The following is a 17,157-nucleotide window of genomic DNA, read 5'->3' as shown; positions in this document are numbered from 1 at the left end:
TGTAAAAACAAATTAGTCTCCTTTTATATCTAAGAGACTTTAAAGTTGTAGCCACTGGTATAAATTTTTTAAAAATTGTGTAAAGTATACAATTCAGTATTTTTACCATATTTAAATATAGTGATTTCAAACTATGTATAAATTATTACTTTTACAAAGAAAACCTGGAGTAAAACAGAGTTTTAAGGATTGTGAGGTGAGTTTTATTGTTTAATTTGGCTTTGATATATTTGTGCATCATTGAAAAGATGGTCTTAGACTCCACCTTTTTAACACATATTAAACTTTTTTTTTTCCATTGTACAGTGCAAAGAAAGAATGAGGCCTGTCAAAGCAGCCCTGAAACAGCTTGATAGACCTGAAAAAGGGCTTTCAGAGAGAGAACAGCTGGAACATACTAGACAGTGTTTAATCAAAATTGGTGATCATATCACTGAATGTCTAAAAGAATATACAAATCCTGAACAAATTAAGCAGTGGAGAAAGTAAGTGATATTTTCAGAGTCTTAATCTATAATTAGGTAATTATCCATTGCATATTGTGTGTTTCAATTTATCCCCTTCAGCTGTGTGAAGTTTTTGTAACTTTGTTAAGCTGTATGAATTGCTTTAAAAGTAACTTGAACTAATTTCAAAGCTGTATTTCTCTTTATATTGATACTGTAGTGTGGCATTATTGTATATCATTTTATGTTTTTTCATTAAACCACTAGGTGGCAGATGTACCTTTGAAAAAGCAAGTGACAAATAGCACTGTCATGTCAATTGCATTTTTAATCCACAAAATTAACAAAAATCTACATTTGAAATTACATTGGAGGTGATTCTACTAAATATTAATTCATCCTTTTTTTAACTCCTCCTTGAAGCAAAAGAAGTATAGAAAGTTACCTTGGAGCAAAGAAGTTTAATTAAGAAAACAAGCCCACACATTGACCATGTCTGAAAATTTATGCTTCATTTCACATCTCTAGTCCAGCATCCTTTTAAGAGAGAGGAAGAAGTATGTTTCACTATCATTCCTCTGCACTAATGATTGCTTGCTGCATTGATGCGAGTTTTGATGTTTTTCAGACTTATTTCCTTTACATTATTTTGTTTCTTGTGTAAATTGTTCTCTTGGCTCTTTTTACTTTGCTCTTTGTCAATTCATACAAGTCTTCCCAAGTTATACTGAATTTTAGCCCTTCTCCATTTAATGAACACTTAATTTTTAGTTGTTTGTTAATACAAAAAATGCTTTAATTTTTTTTTTGTATATATGGGACGTTTCCCATATGAATTCAAATCCAACTTCAGATACTTACTAGCTATGTGACCCTGGGCAAGTCACTTAACCTTTGTTGGCTTTGGTTTTCTCAACCGAGAAATGGAGATAATAATAGAACCTACTTTCCACAACATTGGTGTGAAGTTCAAATGAGATGATATTTGTGAAGGACTTAGCAGAGGGCCTGGCACATAGTAGGTGGTTTTCTGTTTGTTTACTTATTTTGATCATTAGGCATATAGCATGGACTGTGCAAAAGTATGACAGATAGAATATTGACTTTGAGGGGCAGTGAGTGGGGCAGTTTGGCTGGAACACCACAGTGTGTTGAAAAACAGTGGTGTGAGATAAATCTGAAAGGTAGCTAGCTGAAAGCAGACTGACAGGCCTTAAATAGGTCAAAAAGATGTCCTTTGAAATTTAAAAGTTTAAGGTATAATAACAATATCATCACTACTTTCCATCCATATAAGACATAGGAGTTCTTTTCAGAAGTCTACTGTGTGTCTTCTCAAATAATGTGCCTGAAGTTTGAGGGAGTCTATTTTCTATCGAATGAGGTGAAGAGAGCAAGAAACATGAATTTTTTTTTCTTAAGTTCTACCTAAAGATTAAGACTCTGTTTTTTCTCCTAGGAATTTGTGGATTTTTGTGTCCAAGTTTACAGAATTTGATGCAAGAAAACTACATAAATTGTATAAGCATGCAATTAAGAAACGACAAGACTCTCAGGTAATAGGTTATAATTTTTTCCAATAAACTTACTGGGTCATGAATTTCCAAAGCACAATCTGAGTAAAACTAAAGACATATTTTCTAGGAGCCCACATACAGATGCATTTATGGCCTGTTGAAAAGTATTAATTGGTTGTGAAAATGCAAGGGTTTGCAAAAGCATATTGTATGTGACAGTTAGCTTCCAGAGAAACTGTTCTGCCTCTCATCCTGACAAGGCAGTTGTATTTTGTAACATTATGGTGAGGTTTGCTCATAATATGCAAGTAGCATTCATAGGGTGTGTCTGAGATAGACTACGTATATCTCTCCTTTTTGTGTATGACACATTTTCTGTTTCATTACTTTTATTGATGCCTTCTGTCTTTCATGCTAGAGTTATTTCCCCAAATAAACCTTCCCTCTATTCATCTCTTCTATGTAAGAAAGATAAACCTTTAAATAAAACCAACTAACACAATAACTCCCATTAAATACCATGAGCAATATCTAGGAGCCCTGCTTTCCCCACCATTATAAAAAGGGAGGAAGTTGTCCTCTTTTTTTTAAGCCCAATCATTTGTCTTCTGAAATCAGTACTGGTCATTGCATTTATGCTGGGTTTTGGTGTGGTGTTCATTTATATCATTGTAATCTTTGTATGTAGTTTTCTTGTACTTTTGCTTTCTTTATGCTTTTTTAGTTCATACAAGTCTCCCCAAGTTTCTGAAAGCTTCATATTATATATTACTGTTTTAGTCATTGTGTATATTGTCTTTTCAGTTCTGCTTGCTTTTCTTCGCATCAATTCCTGTGCCTTCCCATGATTCGCTTAATATTTCATATTCTTTGTTACCACACATTGATTTTCTATCATATATATGTGTATATATGTGTGTGTGTGTGTGTGTGTGTGTGTATATATATATATATATATATGTATGTATATATATGTATATATGTATGTATGTATTATAGTTTGTTTTACCCATCCTTGAATTGATGGCTACATACTTTTTTTTCCCCTCTTCTTTGCTATTACAAAAAAGGATTATCATGAAATAGGAAACTGCATTCTGCCTGTGACCTCCTTGGATATGCACCTGGTAAAGGGCTCTCTTAGTCATACTATGAACATTTTAATCATTTGGCATAACTCCCAATTGCTTTCTAGAGTGAATGGACATAGCCACAACTCTAATTGTAATTGTCTTTCTACCTTTCCTTCAACATTGATTATTCCCATCTTTGCAATTTTTTGTATGTATTTATATGAGGCAAACCTCAGGTTAGTTTTAATGTGCATTTCTCATTATTACTGTTTTGGAGCATTTTTTCATGTGGTTTCTTATAGTTAGTAATTCTTCTTTAGAAAGGGACTTGCCAGTATCCTTTGACAACTTATCTCTTGGGGAATGGCTTTTAGATTTTTATATTTGTGCTAGTTTCTTTAACAGGGATATTTGATGCAGACTCCCCTCCCCACCACCACCTTTATCCTAGTCATATTGATTTTGTTTAGTGCAAAAGATTTTCAGTTGTAATCTCTAATCTTTATTTGGTTAAGAATTTTTCCTCAGCCATCTTTGCTGTTTAAGTTTTTTTTAATTGCATGGTATTTATTGTATAGGTCAGATATATTTTGAGCTTCTTATGGTGTATAAGATAAGATGTTGGACTAAACCTATTTTATATTAAATTCATTTCCAGTTTTCCCAACAGTCTCACAGATAGGGAGCACTTCCCTAAGCAATTTAATATTTCAGGGTTATTGAACACTTGAGTTATTTAGTTTGTGTTTCTGTTTCTCAGTTATCTAATCTATTCTACTGATCTACATTTCTTTTTTTTTTTTTTTAGCTAATACCAAATAGTTTTGATCATTACTACTGTGTAGTATAATTTCAGGTGTGCAAATGCTGTTCCTGATTTTTTTAATATCATTTCCCTTGAGATTCTAGACCTTTTATTTCTCCAAATGAATTTAAGTTAGTATTTTTTCTAGGTCTCTAAAGTATTCCCTTGGTAGGTTGATTGTTATTACACTAAATACGCACATTAATGTTGGAAGCATTATTACTTTTTTGGTACAGCCCAATAATGGGAAGTGAATATATGCCTTCAATTGTTTAACTCATTCTCTACTTTTTAAAGAATTTATTATATTTATTATATTTATGTCTTAAATGCATCTTGATAGACTGACTTCCAGATAATTTACTTTGTTGTTATTTTGGATGGAATTTCTATTATTTCCTTCTACACATTTTTATCACTATATAAAAATGCTATTGATTTTTGTGGGCATATTTTGTACCCTACTACTTTGTTGAATTTACTAATTATTTTAATCATCCAATTAATCACTAAACATTTACTAAGTGCTTACTATGTGCCAGGCACTGGGCTAAACGTTAGGGATACAAAAAGACAGCAAAAGACATCCCTGCCTTCAAGGATCTCAAAATCTAATCAGGCAGACCACATGCACAGAATACATACAAACAAGCTATATACAGGAGAGATAAAAACAGTAGAAATAAAGAGGGGTTGGGAAAAGCTTCCTGTAAGAGATAGGATTTTAGTTAGGATTTAAGGAAGCTAGGGAAGTCAGTATATAGACTTGAGGAGTGAAAGTGTTCCAAGAATGGGGGCCTAGAGCCAAGAGACAGAGTAGTGGAGTAGCTAGGAGGCCATTGTCACTTGATTGAAGAGTGTGTGGTAAGCAGTAAGAAGACTGGAAAGGTAGGAAGGGGCTGGGTTACAAAGGGGTTTAAATGTCAAACAGGATTTGGGATTTGGGGGAATCACTGGACTTTGAGAAGAGGGGGTGACATGGTCAGACCTGGGCTTTAAGAAAATCTCTTCCTTTGTTCACTGGTGGGTGGATTGGAGTGGGGAGAGATTTGAAGCAGGCAGACCTCTTCCCCCCCCAGCCCCCCCACCCCTTCCCCGCAGGATATTGCAGTAGTCCAGGCATGAGGTGTTGAGGGCCTATACTAAAGTGGTGATAGCATCAAAGGAGATGTTGCAAAGGTGAAATTGACAGGCCCTGTTAACCAAGTGGATATGGAGGGTGAAAGATGGTGAGGAATTGAGGATGATTTCTAAGTTGTGTGCTGAAGGACTGGGTCTTGCCTTCAACAGTAATAGGGAAGTTAGGAGGGGGAAGTGTTCAGGGGGAAAAATAATGAGGTCAGTTTTGGACACATTTAGTTTTAGATGTCTACTGGATACCCTGTTTCAGAAATCTCAAAAGCAATTGGAGAATTTAGGGCAGCATAGTTAGATTTGTGAATCACCTGCATCCAGATAGTAATTAAATCCATAGGAGCTGATGAGATTACCAAATGAAGGAGTATAGAGGGAAAAGAAAACACCTGTGGGTAGAGGGCATGATCTGGATGAAAATCCAACAAAGGAAACTGAGAAGGAGCAGTCAGGTAGGTAGGTAGGAGGAAGACCAAGATACAATCAGAGTGGTGTCCCAAAAACCTAGAGAGAAGAAAATGTCAAGGAGGTGATCAACAGTGTCAAAGGCTAAAGAAAAGTTAAAGGAGAATGACAATTGAGAAAAGGCCGTTGGATTTGGCCTCTAAGAGATCATTGGTAATTTTGGAGAGAAGTTTCATTGGAATGATAGAATCAAAACCTAGATTGTAAGAATTATAAGCAGTATTGTAAAAAGAGATTGAGGTAAGAAAAGGTAGAGTCATCTATTGTAGTAAGTCTTTTTGAATTTAGCTACAAAGGGCAGAAGAGATAGAGCATGATTGCAGTGGTGAAAGGATCAAGTGAAGGGTTTTGTTGTTGTTTTTAGGATAGGGGAATATGGTCATGTTTGTAGGCAGTAGGGAATGAGCCAGTAGACGGGGAGAAATTGAAAATAATTGATGAGAGTGGAATCATAGAAGGGGCAGTCTATTGGAGCAGACAGGATGGAATGAGATCCTGCTTGAACATGTAGAGGGGTTAGCCTTGGTAAGGTATAAGGCCACTTCTTTTCATGAAATAGTGAAAACAGTGGCAAAAGACATCCTAGTGATATGAAATGAGGAAGAGGGGAGAAGAGGGAGTTCATGCTGAATGGCCTTAATTTTTTCTGTAAAATATGAGGCAAATTTCTTAGTGGGGAGGGAGAGCTATGAGAGGTTTGAGGAGGGATGAAAAGGATCTTTTGTGTAGAGTTGATAAGGACGGTATAGAAGAATTGCCTAGCTGTAATGGACGCAGTCAAAATAGTTTCATGATTTTCTCCACCTTTATTCAGCAGCACATGTGTAGGAACAAAGATGGTGAATAATGGGAGTGATCCATGACTGAGGCTTGACAGAGTATAATTGTCAAAATTATAAGGAGACTAGGGATATAAGAGAGGAGGACAGTGTAGAATTAAATTGGTTCACTATAGAGTCAAAATGGGGAAAAGAGGAGAGAAAAAGTTCAGGGGAGATAGTAGGAGCGAGTAGCAGTTCAAGGGATGGAGGTCATGGTGTTTAGTTTCTTTGTATCCTTGGGTTTTCTAGTCTTGTCATCAGGGATCATTTATCTCCTTTTTGGTAGAGAGAGGAGAGAGAGTTTTGTTTTTCTTTAATTCTCAATTAGGATCAGAATTTGGGGTGAGAGGATAAAGAAAGGTGGATTTTTGCTGATTGAAACTGAATATTCTTTAAAATTTTTAGTATCCTTAGAACAGTTTCAAGAGAATGGTTAGGTCAGAAGTCAGACTAAAAAGAATTGAGTTGTTTGGGGTGGAAGGAAGAATGTTGGGGAGAGAATACAGAGCCAAAGAAAGAATTTGGATTTTTCTAGGAATTTGGCTGTGAAAGGGAGGAGAGATACAGGACAATATATTGAAAGAATGGTAGGGTCCAGTAAAAGTTTCATTTTTGTTCAAGGAGGAGCCCTTGTCATATTTGTAAAGAGCAGATTGAAGACTAAAAAGATAAAGAGTATATTTTCAAAGGTGACCTCTTGGAGAAGATGTGAGGGAGGAGGGCAGAAAGAAAGGAAGGAATAAGGGAAAAGGATTATTATTAAGCACCTTTTACATGCCAAACACTGTACTAAGTGCTTTGCAAATATGTTCTCCTTTGATCCTTACAGTAACCCTGAGCCATAGGTCCTACTATCTGCATTTTCCAGTTAAGGAAACAGGTATTCAGAGGTTAAGTGATTTGCGCAGAATCACACAGCTATTTAGTGACTGAGGCTGGATTTGAATTCAGCCTGACTTCAGGCACAGAGCTCTATGTACTTTATGTACCATGAGGCTGGTGCTGCTAGTGCATAAGAAAGTTTATCATTGGCTGGAAGGATGATCTATATCAAAGAATGAAACAAAGGAGAATGGTTAAAGGGATTAATATTGAGGGTTTTGAGGTGTGGAGCAGGAGAGAAGCAGCAACTCAGGGTGAACTCTTGTCTTAGAGGCATGATACATAGCTGAGAGAGAGAAAAAAAGGTGTTGCAGGAGGCTTGAAGAGCTTGACGGTTTGATAGAGTTGTTATTCATATTAGTGAAAAAGAAAAGGACATAAATTTGTGCATCTTTTTGGTAAAACTGTCCAACTTAACTAGATACAAACATTTGATTGCTGGTGTGTAGTGTAATAAACAGAGAAGGCAAATGGTTTAGGGTAACTCAGGGTTAAGATTTCACGCAGCATGAACAAAGGGGTCAAGATATTTGAAAGTTGAGGGAGAATGGGTAGTTGAACCAGTTTAATATAGGGTCAGTATTTTCCAGGTACACTTAAAAAAGAAGTCAAAACAGGATTGCTGGACTGTGCCAAGAGGAAGAAAGATCTGTAAAAGAGGCTGTTTTAAGTACCACCACCCCCTCAAAAAAAAAGAGGCTTTAAAGGGGGGTGAGTCACAGGGATACATAGAAGGTTAGGAACGGAGGGGTCAAATAGAATTTCAGATCATTAATGAAGATGCATTACAATATATAGTTGCAGTGTAGTGAAAGGACAGGTCATATTAGTTGAGGTTATTAGTTAGCTGAAATACCAGAATATTTGTGGGCACATCACCACCTAATTTAAGTTTCCAAGCTGAAACAAGGAATGGACTGGAGGCAAGGACCACATTCTGACTTTTATAAAAGGGGAAAATGACCTGAAGGAGCAGGTGCTAGTAGTAACAGCACCCAGGATCTGGGTAAAGTGATATAGATACATGGATTGTATCTCTAAAAGTTTGTTAGTGGGAAAGGAATGTCTGCAAGTGGCATTGAGAAGCAAAGAATATGTCTAATTCTCTTGGCTAGTGTGTTGGGTTTACTCTGTACTAGAAATAGTGGATAAGGATGCAGATGGGGCTTCAGGTGATAAAGGGAAAAGTTCTCCATGAATGTAGTAAGATTGAGTTGTTGTCAGAGGAAGAGGTTTAATAATGATAAAATAAACTTATGAGGTTCCAGAAGACAAAATGGAGAAGTAGGGGCATAAATAGGATAGGGACTTGGGAGTGATATAGAGCTGAGGTAGATAATCATATGGTAGCAGGTGAAAAGGATTTTTCTTAAGTAACTAGCAAATTTCTCTCATTGGGATTAGAGAAAGAGAGGTGGGAATTTCCTAGTGTGGTGTAGTAGAGAGGAGTGAAAACTATATTTTCCCTTTCTTGACAGGAGTTGTGCCATTTTAGAATACATTTCCATTTCATTGTAGAGTTACATCTAATCCCCATGTTTTCTGGTTCTTTACCTCATTTCTTGAGTAGATCTAACCAAAAGATAAGATTGCTACTCTGTCTTAGACTTCAAAGGCCGATGACAAACCAGTAGATTAAGAAGTCTTTCTCCTCCCCCAAAATGCAACAAATTCCTCCCAAGACCAATGACTGGTTTTGAACCCATCATGACTGTGCTTTCTATATATTCTAAATACTTGTGGAACATGACTCACAGAAGACATCCTTCTCTTTGAGCTAACTGATACTTCTTCTTTTTCTTAACTTGTTACTACAGACAAAATCAAACCTTTTCATGGTATGTATCCTAAAAAACAATGGGTTTTCTTTGCTTAGCACTAGCTGTAAGGTAGTGATCTAGAACCTTTTTATTGAGGTTCCTGTGCCTTGCCGGGTTCCGTGAAGGCAGAGAATAGAATCATTAAGTTTTCTTAAGCAACAGGGCAGAAGATAGATTTAAATGAGAGGCATTCGATTATAAATAAATTGTGATCCAGTAGGTTCCCCCAGGGCATGAATGAAATCCACATCTACCTTTACTTTCTGTACCTCACCTCAAGTTAACGCAAAACTAGATGATACTCTGAATATGGAGTCATATCTTGGGGTCTAGTGTTAGAAGTTTAACTCCTAAATGAGGTCCTTAAGGCAAGAGGTCTGATATTTCAGGTTCAGATACTGGGTAGTGCCGTGGAAGGTGAGATTTGGTATCTAGAACACAAATAATCCTGTAAAACTGAGAATTTAAAGGAAATGAATGAATATCTACAAAAATAATCTTAACCAAGTCTCAGAGAAATGGAATATGTCATAAATGGACTAAAAAAGAAAAAAATTCCTCATCTCTATGGATTTATAGGTGAGTATTATCAAATATTTAAAGAAAAATTAACATGCTACCCAAAAAAAATGTTCTCAAGAATAGAAAAATAAAATTCCATACCACTAAGATGCTCAATCCAGGAAAGAATAAAGCAGAGGAAGATAACTAGAGCAGAGCTTATGGAACTTTTTCTGCTCGTGACCCATAGTTTAAGAAGTGCTGCTGTAGAGCAGTCTCACTAATGAACAGTGATATGAAAATTCAAATAAAGTTTTAGGAGAGATAATAGCAACTTATGACAAAAATCAGTCATTATGATCTGACTATGTAAACTCCTTGAAAGGAGATACTGCTTCATATTTCTTTTGGTCTTTTGTGTCATTGGCGTCATACCTAGCATGTAATAGGCATTTGGTAAGTGCTTATTGAGTTGAATTTGTAAGGAATGCAAGTATACTTCAACATAAGGAAAATAATTAGCATAATTAATCATACAGATAGCAAAAACAACAATTATGTAAATAGATCAAGAATGCACCTTCAACAAAATTGCACCACGTCTAAAATGCAAATGTGTGGCATATATCTCAAATCAAAGGTAGCTTTGTTTATAATGAAGACATAGAGAAAGCTTTCTCAAAGAATTTAGAAGCAAAACAAGCATGCTCTTTTCCTTCACAATTATTTGACTTAGTATTAAAGTATTAGCTATAGCGGTAAGAGTAGAAAAAGAAATTGAGGTATTAAACATTGTCCAAGAAAAAAAAAAGCAAAATTATCCCTCTTCACAGATAATATGATGGCTTGATTTGATCACAGAAGTACCCATGAAGCTGCCTAGTTCAGTCCTCTTACGCATAAGAAAACTAAAGCCCAGAATGGTAAAGTGTCTGGCTGAAGCAGAAGTGTCAAGATTCATTTCCGGCTACCCTCTGACTCAAAACCTAGGGCTCTTTCTCTTGTACTCCACGGTGATCCTGAAAGAATCAGTGAAGAAACTAATTGACATGCTTTTGCAAAGCATCAGAATGATTGCACAAAAATTCATCAGCATTTCCCGATTTATTTTTCTAGGGAATTTTTGGAAAATATCTCAGAAATATTTTTTAATGATTTTTACATGTATATGTTTATTGCAGCAAAACAATGATCAGAACAGCAGCAGCATGAATACTCATATGATTAGGAATCCAGGTTAGTTTTATTTATTGTTGAAGAAACACAAATATTTTGTATACATTCTAAGACACTTTAGTTTTGCTCTGTAACTGTATATTTATCTCATTAATAAGTCTTATTGTTTTCATGTTGTTTTTTGTCATCCGAGTGTGTTTATATGTTAGAGCTAAATAGTTCTGTTTCCTCATGAATGCGTATTATACATCAGCTATATTTCCTAAGTCATTTCTAAGATTACTGAAAGTTATTTTATTTAGAACCACATGGTTAATAATTAAGGTAGCCTAATTAAATAAAAACTTGTAAAAATATTTTAGCTTAAATGTTACTTTCCCTAATTGCCAGGCTTCATAGACTACCCTTATGATATTAACCACAAATGAAATAATTTTGCCCAGTTTCCATATTTATGAATAGTTTTAAATGACACTATTTTATAGGAACTGTGCAAGTAGTGAAAAGAAATGCTACTGTTTCTTCTATTTATTTTCACATTCGATTAAAAAAGTAGTGCCCCCCTCCCCTCTACTACCAAACATTTATCTGGCTCTATTCAGGAGTTGAACTTTGCTTTTTGGGGGATGGGAATTGGAGGTGTCATTGTTTCAGTTAATTTTAATTCCTCTTAGTGTTCCTTAATGTTGTAAACACAAGTCAGACTTTTTTCTTTTTACATAGATGTGGAAAGACTAAAAGAGAATACAAACCATGATGACAGCAGCAGGGACAGTTATTCTTCTGATAGACATTTGTCTCAGTATCATGACCATAAAGATAGGCATCAGGGAGATGCTTACAAAAAGAATGAATCCAGGAAAAGATCGTATTCATCCTTTAGCAATGGTAAAGATCACCGGGAATGGGATCATTACAAACAAGAAAGCAGGTAAACTTTGCCAGTCATTTTGTAAAAGACATTTTGTGAGAAATAAATATGTTCAAATAAGCTTGTAAGTTAAAAAAAAAATTCAATATTGCATCTTTTGAATTACCCGGTTTAAAAAGATTCCTCTGCTTTTTTAAACAAGGTTACAATGGAATACAAAATTACTGAGTCAAATAACCTTTCCTGAAACTTTACTGAAAATTTCCTGAAATCAGTTTAAATAAATGTCTTCTGAAATAATGTATATTTTGTTCTCTCTACTAATGTTAGTGGGTTTTTGTTTTGCTTTTTTGGCAGGGCAGTTGGGGTTAAGTGACTTGCCCAAGGTCACACAGCTAGTACATGTGTCAAGTGTCTGAGGGCAAATTTGAACTCAGGTCTTCCTGACTCCAGGGCCAGTGCTCTACTCACTGCGCCACCTAGCTGCCCCTAGTGTTTCTTTTCTAAAAAGTTTTCTATAGCATTTTATTAAAATTCATCTTCTAGAACCTAAAAACCAATTGTAGCTGTAGACTTAATCTCACCAGGCCTTACTTTCCTCAGTCGTAAAATGAAGGTACTGGGCAACTTGATGTCTAAGGCCTGATTCCAGTTCTCAAGCCTATAATCTTAAGTATTTTTGTTATTAGAAGGTGATTCACTATTGTGAATAACCCTTACACTCCAACCAAAGTGGATTTACAAAGCTTACAATGAATGCACTGAAGAAGCAATACTTATTATACAAGGTTTCAGTGTCTTAAGAATTAAATATTATTTTCCCCAATTGTCGTTTCAGTTTTGCCTAATAAACACATAGTAAGTACTTGTTAGTTAATTACATAAAAAGCTATTTTTAAAATCTTTTTTTTTTTTTCAAAATTAGACTTTTGTTATAATTAAATATTTATTATTGGGCATTTATTAGATTATACCAAGAATTCATAGTTCTTGATATGAAATACTGAACCTATGCATTATTTAAAAGAGCAATGAGTAATTTTCCATGATAAGACTACATTAATAAAGTTTAATTTTAAATACTGTCCTTAATTTTGCTAATAGACTTATTTTCTCTCTCATCAGATATTACAATGATAGTAAACACAGAAAAATGGATGACCATAGGAGTAGGGATCACAGATCAGTTTTGGAAGGAAGTTTAAAAGACCGATCTCATTCTGACCACCGTTCGCATTCAGATCACCGGTTGCACTCAGACCATCGATCAAGTTCTGAATATTCACACCATAAAACTTCAAGGGATTATCGGTATCATTCAGATTGGCAGATGGACCACAGAGCTTCCAGTAGTGGCCCTAGGTCACCACTAGATCAGAGGTCTCCTTATGGCTCAAGATCACCTTTAGGTCATAGATCTCCATTTGAACATTCATCTGATCACAAAAGTACACCTGAGCATACTTGGAGTGGCCGGAAAACATAACAAATACTGACATTGCCCGTCTGACTTTCTTTTAGCCATATATCGTAAACTACCACAGTAATTGCCTTACATGACTTGAAAGATATGGACAGGATCCTCCATCAGTAGCAGTATTGTTACTTCTTTCCAGGATGCAAGGTCTATTATCCCAACAGAAGAAAAATATTTTTGTATTTAAGGATTATGCTGCACTGTGTTACAAAGTGTTGTAGCACTTTTTTTTTAAATAATGGAAGATGTTTACTTTTTACAGGGACCTCAACACTGCCCCATTTAGACTGGATAAAATTCTTTGTGTCAGTGATTTTAGGCTGAACTCCATTTAAATTATGTTTGTAAATGAACTTTACACACTGACTTGTAATCATGTTTCAGGAAGGAATGAAGAGTTTTGTTTTGTTTTGTTTTTCCTTAGCAAAGAACTCTCAAGGACTTTGTTCACTTTCCAAAGCTACTTGTTTACATTGTACACTGCGACCACCTTGCCGCTTCTCATCACAAGCTTGAATATTTAAATTCTGTACCTATGACTGTAAAATATCCAGGAATTCTTGTTTGTGATAAATTGTAATGCCTTTTTACAAAATAAAATAGCTGTAAATTATTGTAAATTAATTAAATGAGCTTTCCTTCCCTCCCCCTCTCAGGCTTTTTTTAACTGTTCCTTTCCCCACCAACTCAGGCCTTCTTGTCATAAAAAAGGACAAAAATCAATGTATTAACAACACTTTTTAATAAATCGTCTTGATGGAATCACTGTTTAGAATGTAAAAAGGGGGAAAGGGAACATTATTCCATTATACTATCCTTTAGGGTTCCTTTTATATTGGATATTTTATTAGATACACTTTTTTAAAAAGCCAGTGTTGTGACTGTTTGTAGTAATGACATGTACTATCTAAACTGCATGCTCTGAAAACTTTTTTTTTCAGATGCATTGGTTTAAAAAATACCTTTGTGAACACATCAGAACCCAAATCAGCCCAAATTTATTGTAAATCCATTTGTTTTCCTTTTTCATGTGGGCAATAATGTCAAATGTGCTATGCAGCCAGTTAATATTTTAGATGAACTGATTGATTGACTTTTAATAGAAACTGTTACAATGCACACTGATTGTATATAGGTACCTTCTACATATGACAAATTAAATTCAACAAAAAGGATATGTGGACTCCTGTACTTTTCTGCCTTTTTACTCCCTATGAGCTGCCAAAAGTATATATATTTTTTGATAGCCAATTAAGTATCAGTCGTCAACACTACAGTTAAATCTGATTTAAAGATACCTGGGCAAAAATTATAATAAACAGCTGACAGTTAAATTTAGGTCACTGTTTTAAACTGTTTTGGAACTCTGGCTTCTGCAAATATTTTTTATTTCCTTGAGGATATTTCATGTGAATATTTGGTTTCTTAGTGAAATTTTAGGCCATGCAAAATGTCAAAAGACAAATTCTTCAACTTCAAAGAACACAGGAGCTTTTTAATTATGGAAAAAATTTATTTTTATAAAAGATTATGGAATAAATTGATTTATAGGTGAAATATATTTTAAAATATTGTTTGACTGTTAGCTGATTAGTATCTCAAATTTATTTTACCTGTATAAAGTGATTGAAAATATATTGACTATACTTCCAAAAAAAAAAAAGCTTCATCTTTTCCATCAGGTAGCCCTGCCTGGCAAATCAGTAAGATTCCTCCTTCCTGTTAGGGAGAATCCAAAAGGAAGTGCTTCAAAATTTTCAGATCTGTTTTGCCTTATTAATCATCAGCAAGTGATAATACAGTATTTCTCACTCAATATGAAAAGTGCAGGTATGATTCTATGATTTTAATTTTTTCAATTTGTTCACATTCTGCTCTTGATAAACATGGTTTTATTGCACAAAATGATAAATGAAGATTTATCATAATGCCTAAGTGAAAAATCATAACATATTAAAATATGTTAGGGTTTTATCTTTTTCTTCATTATAACTGTAGATAGACCTCTTGATCTGTTATTGGATGTATTATGTTCAACCCATCACACATTATTGTTACTGTAGAATGGGCTAGATTTAAATCTTACTGTGCTACATTTAGTTAGAATATTTATGTAACATGAGAATTACTGTGAGAATTATTCCTTTTTTGGTAAGAATCCAAAACTTATGTGAAAAGGAAATAGCCATATACTCAGAATACGTGAGAGAGAGTTACCACATAGGTATTGTTAATGGAAAATTCTCTGCACAATGACCCTTTTTTTCATGTGTTCCACTTGCTTAGTCTTTATTTTAGTCCGTTTCTGTTTATTCGAGGATGAGAGAATCTTATGCACAGTACTGTATTAAACACCCACTTTACAATAATGATATATAATAAATAATTCTTATAAATGCAATGGCCTGTTTGCTTATATAAACAGATTGATCTTTTTTATTAGAAAATATTTTAAAGTATAAGCTTTTAGAAAGATGAGAGAAACTGTTCAGAATTTGACTGGAATCATTCTAGACTGAATTACCATTTTAATAAAATGGAATCCCTATCTTCACAAGTGATACTGTAGAGGTTTGCATAATTATACCAACATAGCTGAATAATTATAGAACTTAAATACGTTCTTTTATGTAATCTGCATTAGTTAGCTTACTACCATTTAGGTCCAGCAATTTTCTTTCATGATTGAAAGGTAGAAAGTGATGTACTATTTCTAGCTATATAGCAAATATCGTATCCTGTGAGTGGATCTTCTATGGTAAAAGCCATAAAGATTATTTCAAATGGAATCTTGTTTAAAATTGACAAACTTCATAAATGTTAGGGCTTTTAGGTATTTTGGGATGCAGGCATTTCTAGTGTTTCCATGGGTGTGTGAAATTTAACCATGAACTAATAAATGCGACTATATGCTTGTAAAAGGTCATATATTCTCCACACCAGTGTATTCCCTGTTGAATAACTATAAGTCAGTTTAAAGAAATATATTAATATTAGTGGATATTTTATATGAAGGCATTTAGCCTTCTACTTGACCTAATAATTCTGGAAGTTGTATACAATATTCCTTTGGGTTTTAAATTTGGGATCTCTTTCAGGAGATGATCGGTGGATGACTATTTTACCCTTTGGTTCTAGAACCTCAAGGCAGTTTTCCTTGATGATTTCTTGGAAGATATTGGCATGGCTCTTTTTTTTCATCATGGTGGACCAGTAATTTTTTAATTATCTCCCCTGGATCTGTTTTCCAGGTCAGTTGTTTTTCCAATGAGATATTTTATGTTTTCTTTTATTTTTTCATTCTTTTAATTTTGTTTGATTCTTGATGCCTCATAGTTATTAGCTTCTTCTTGCCCAATTCTAACTTTTAATGAATTGGTTTCAATCAGTTAGGTTTTGTACCTCCTTTTCCATTTGGCCAATTTTACTTTTTATGGAGTTGTTCTCTTTAGTGATTTTTTTTTCCATTTTGTCAATTATATTTTTAAAAGAATTGATCAATTTTTCTTCTGCCTCTCTAATTTGACTTTTGAAATCCTTCTTGAGCTCTTCCAAGAATGCTTTTTGTTCGTGAGTCCAGTTCATGTTGCCTTTTGAGGTTTCATATGTGGGTATAGTGTCAATGCTGTCCATTTCTGAATTTGTATTTTGATCTTTCCTGTCCCCATTGTGAGAATCTATGGTCTTTTCTAATTTGCTTTTTGCTCATTGTGATGGCCTTTTTTCCTGGCTTTTAAAGTGGATCTCTGCTTCTGGGGTACAGGGGACTGCGTCCCACGCTTTCCTGGGGGGGTAGGGGCCTGATTACTGGCTTTGTGTGCTTGTGGCTTCTAGTTCTGGCAGCTGGAAGCTATATAATGTTATAGCTTACCTGTTGCTGAGCTGGAGCTGGCTGGTGTGTGCTGAGGCCAGGTAGGGTCTTTCTACGTTTCCCTGGGGTTAGCTGGAAGTGTGAGGTGTGGGGGAGGGGTAGTCTGGTCCCTGGAGGTCTCTTCCCCTACGGCTGTGCTAGAGCACGAGTAGGATCAGCCACTGGTGGATGCCCATCCAAACTGGTGTCTGCCAATTGCCCTGGCTGTATGAAGGCATGCCTGGGGTCCTGGTGTTAGCACTGGCCAGCTCCACCACCCTGAGGCCCAGGGTCTCCCACTGGTCTGCTGAGGTGGGGC

The 17,157-nt window shown here is 35.1% G+C and overlaps 1 protein-coding gene across 4 annotated transcripts in view; it reads left to right on the top strand.

Annotated features, from left to right (window-relative positions):
- CHD1 (chromodomain helicase DNA binding protein 1) overlaps positions 1-15,376 on the top strand; it is a 125,094-nt gene extending 109,718 nt beyond the window's left edge. For all 4 annotated transcript variants that reach the window (XM_036768302.1, XM_036768291.1, XM_036768294.1 and 1 more), the window contains 5 exons: positions 307-485; positions 1,906-2,002; positions 10,646-10,700; positions 11,364-11,571; positions 12,637-15,376. In XM_036768302.1, coding sequence (XP_036624197.1) covers positions 307-485; positions 1,906-2,002; positions 10,646-10,700; positions 11,364-11,571; positions 12,637-12,997 — 900 coding nt within the window. In that variant the 3' untranslated portion in view covers positions 12,998-15,376. The remainder of the gene's footprint in view (positions 1-306; positions 486-1,905; positions 2,003-10,645; positions 10,701-11,363; positions 11,572-12,636) is intronic.
- The last annotated feature ends 1,781 nt before the right edge of the window (positions 15,377-17,157 follow it).

This window comes from Trichosurus vulpecula, chromosome 1 (genome assembly GCF_011100635.1).
Source record: "Trichosurus vulpecula isolate mTriVul1 chromosome 1, mTriVul1.pri, whole genome shotgun sequence".
Lineage (NCBI taxonomy): Eukaryota > Metazoa > Chordata > Mammalia > Diprotodontia > Phalangeridae > Trichosurus > Trichosurus vulpecula.
Note: the sequence above shows the minus strand (reverse complement) of the source record. Positions and strands in the feature narration are given on the sequence as shown.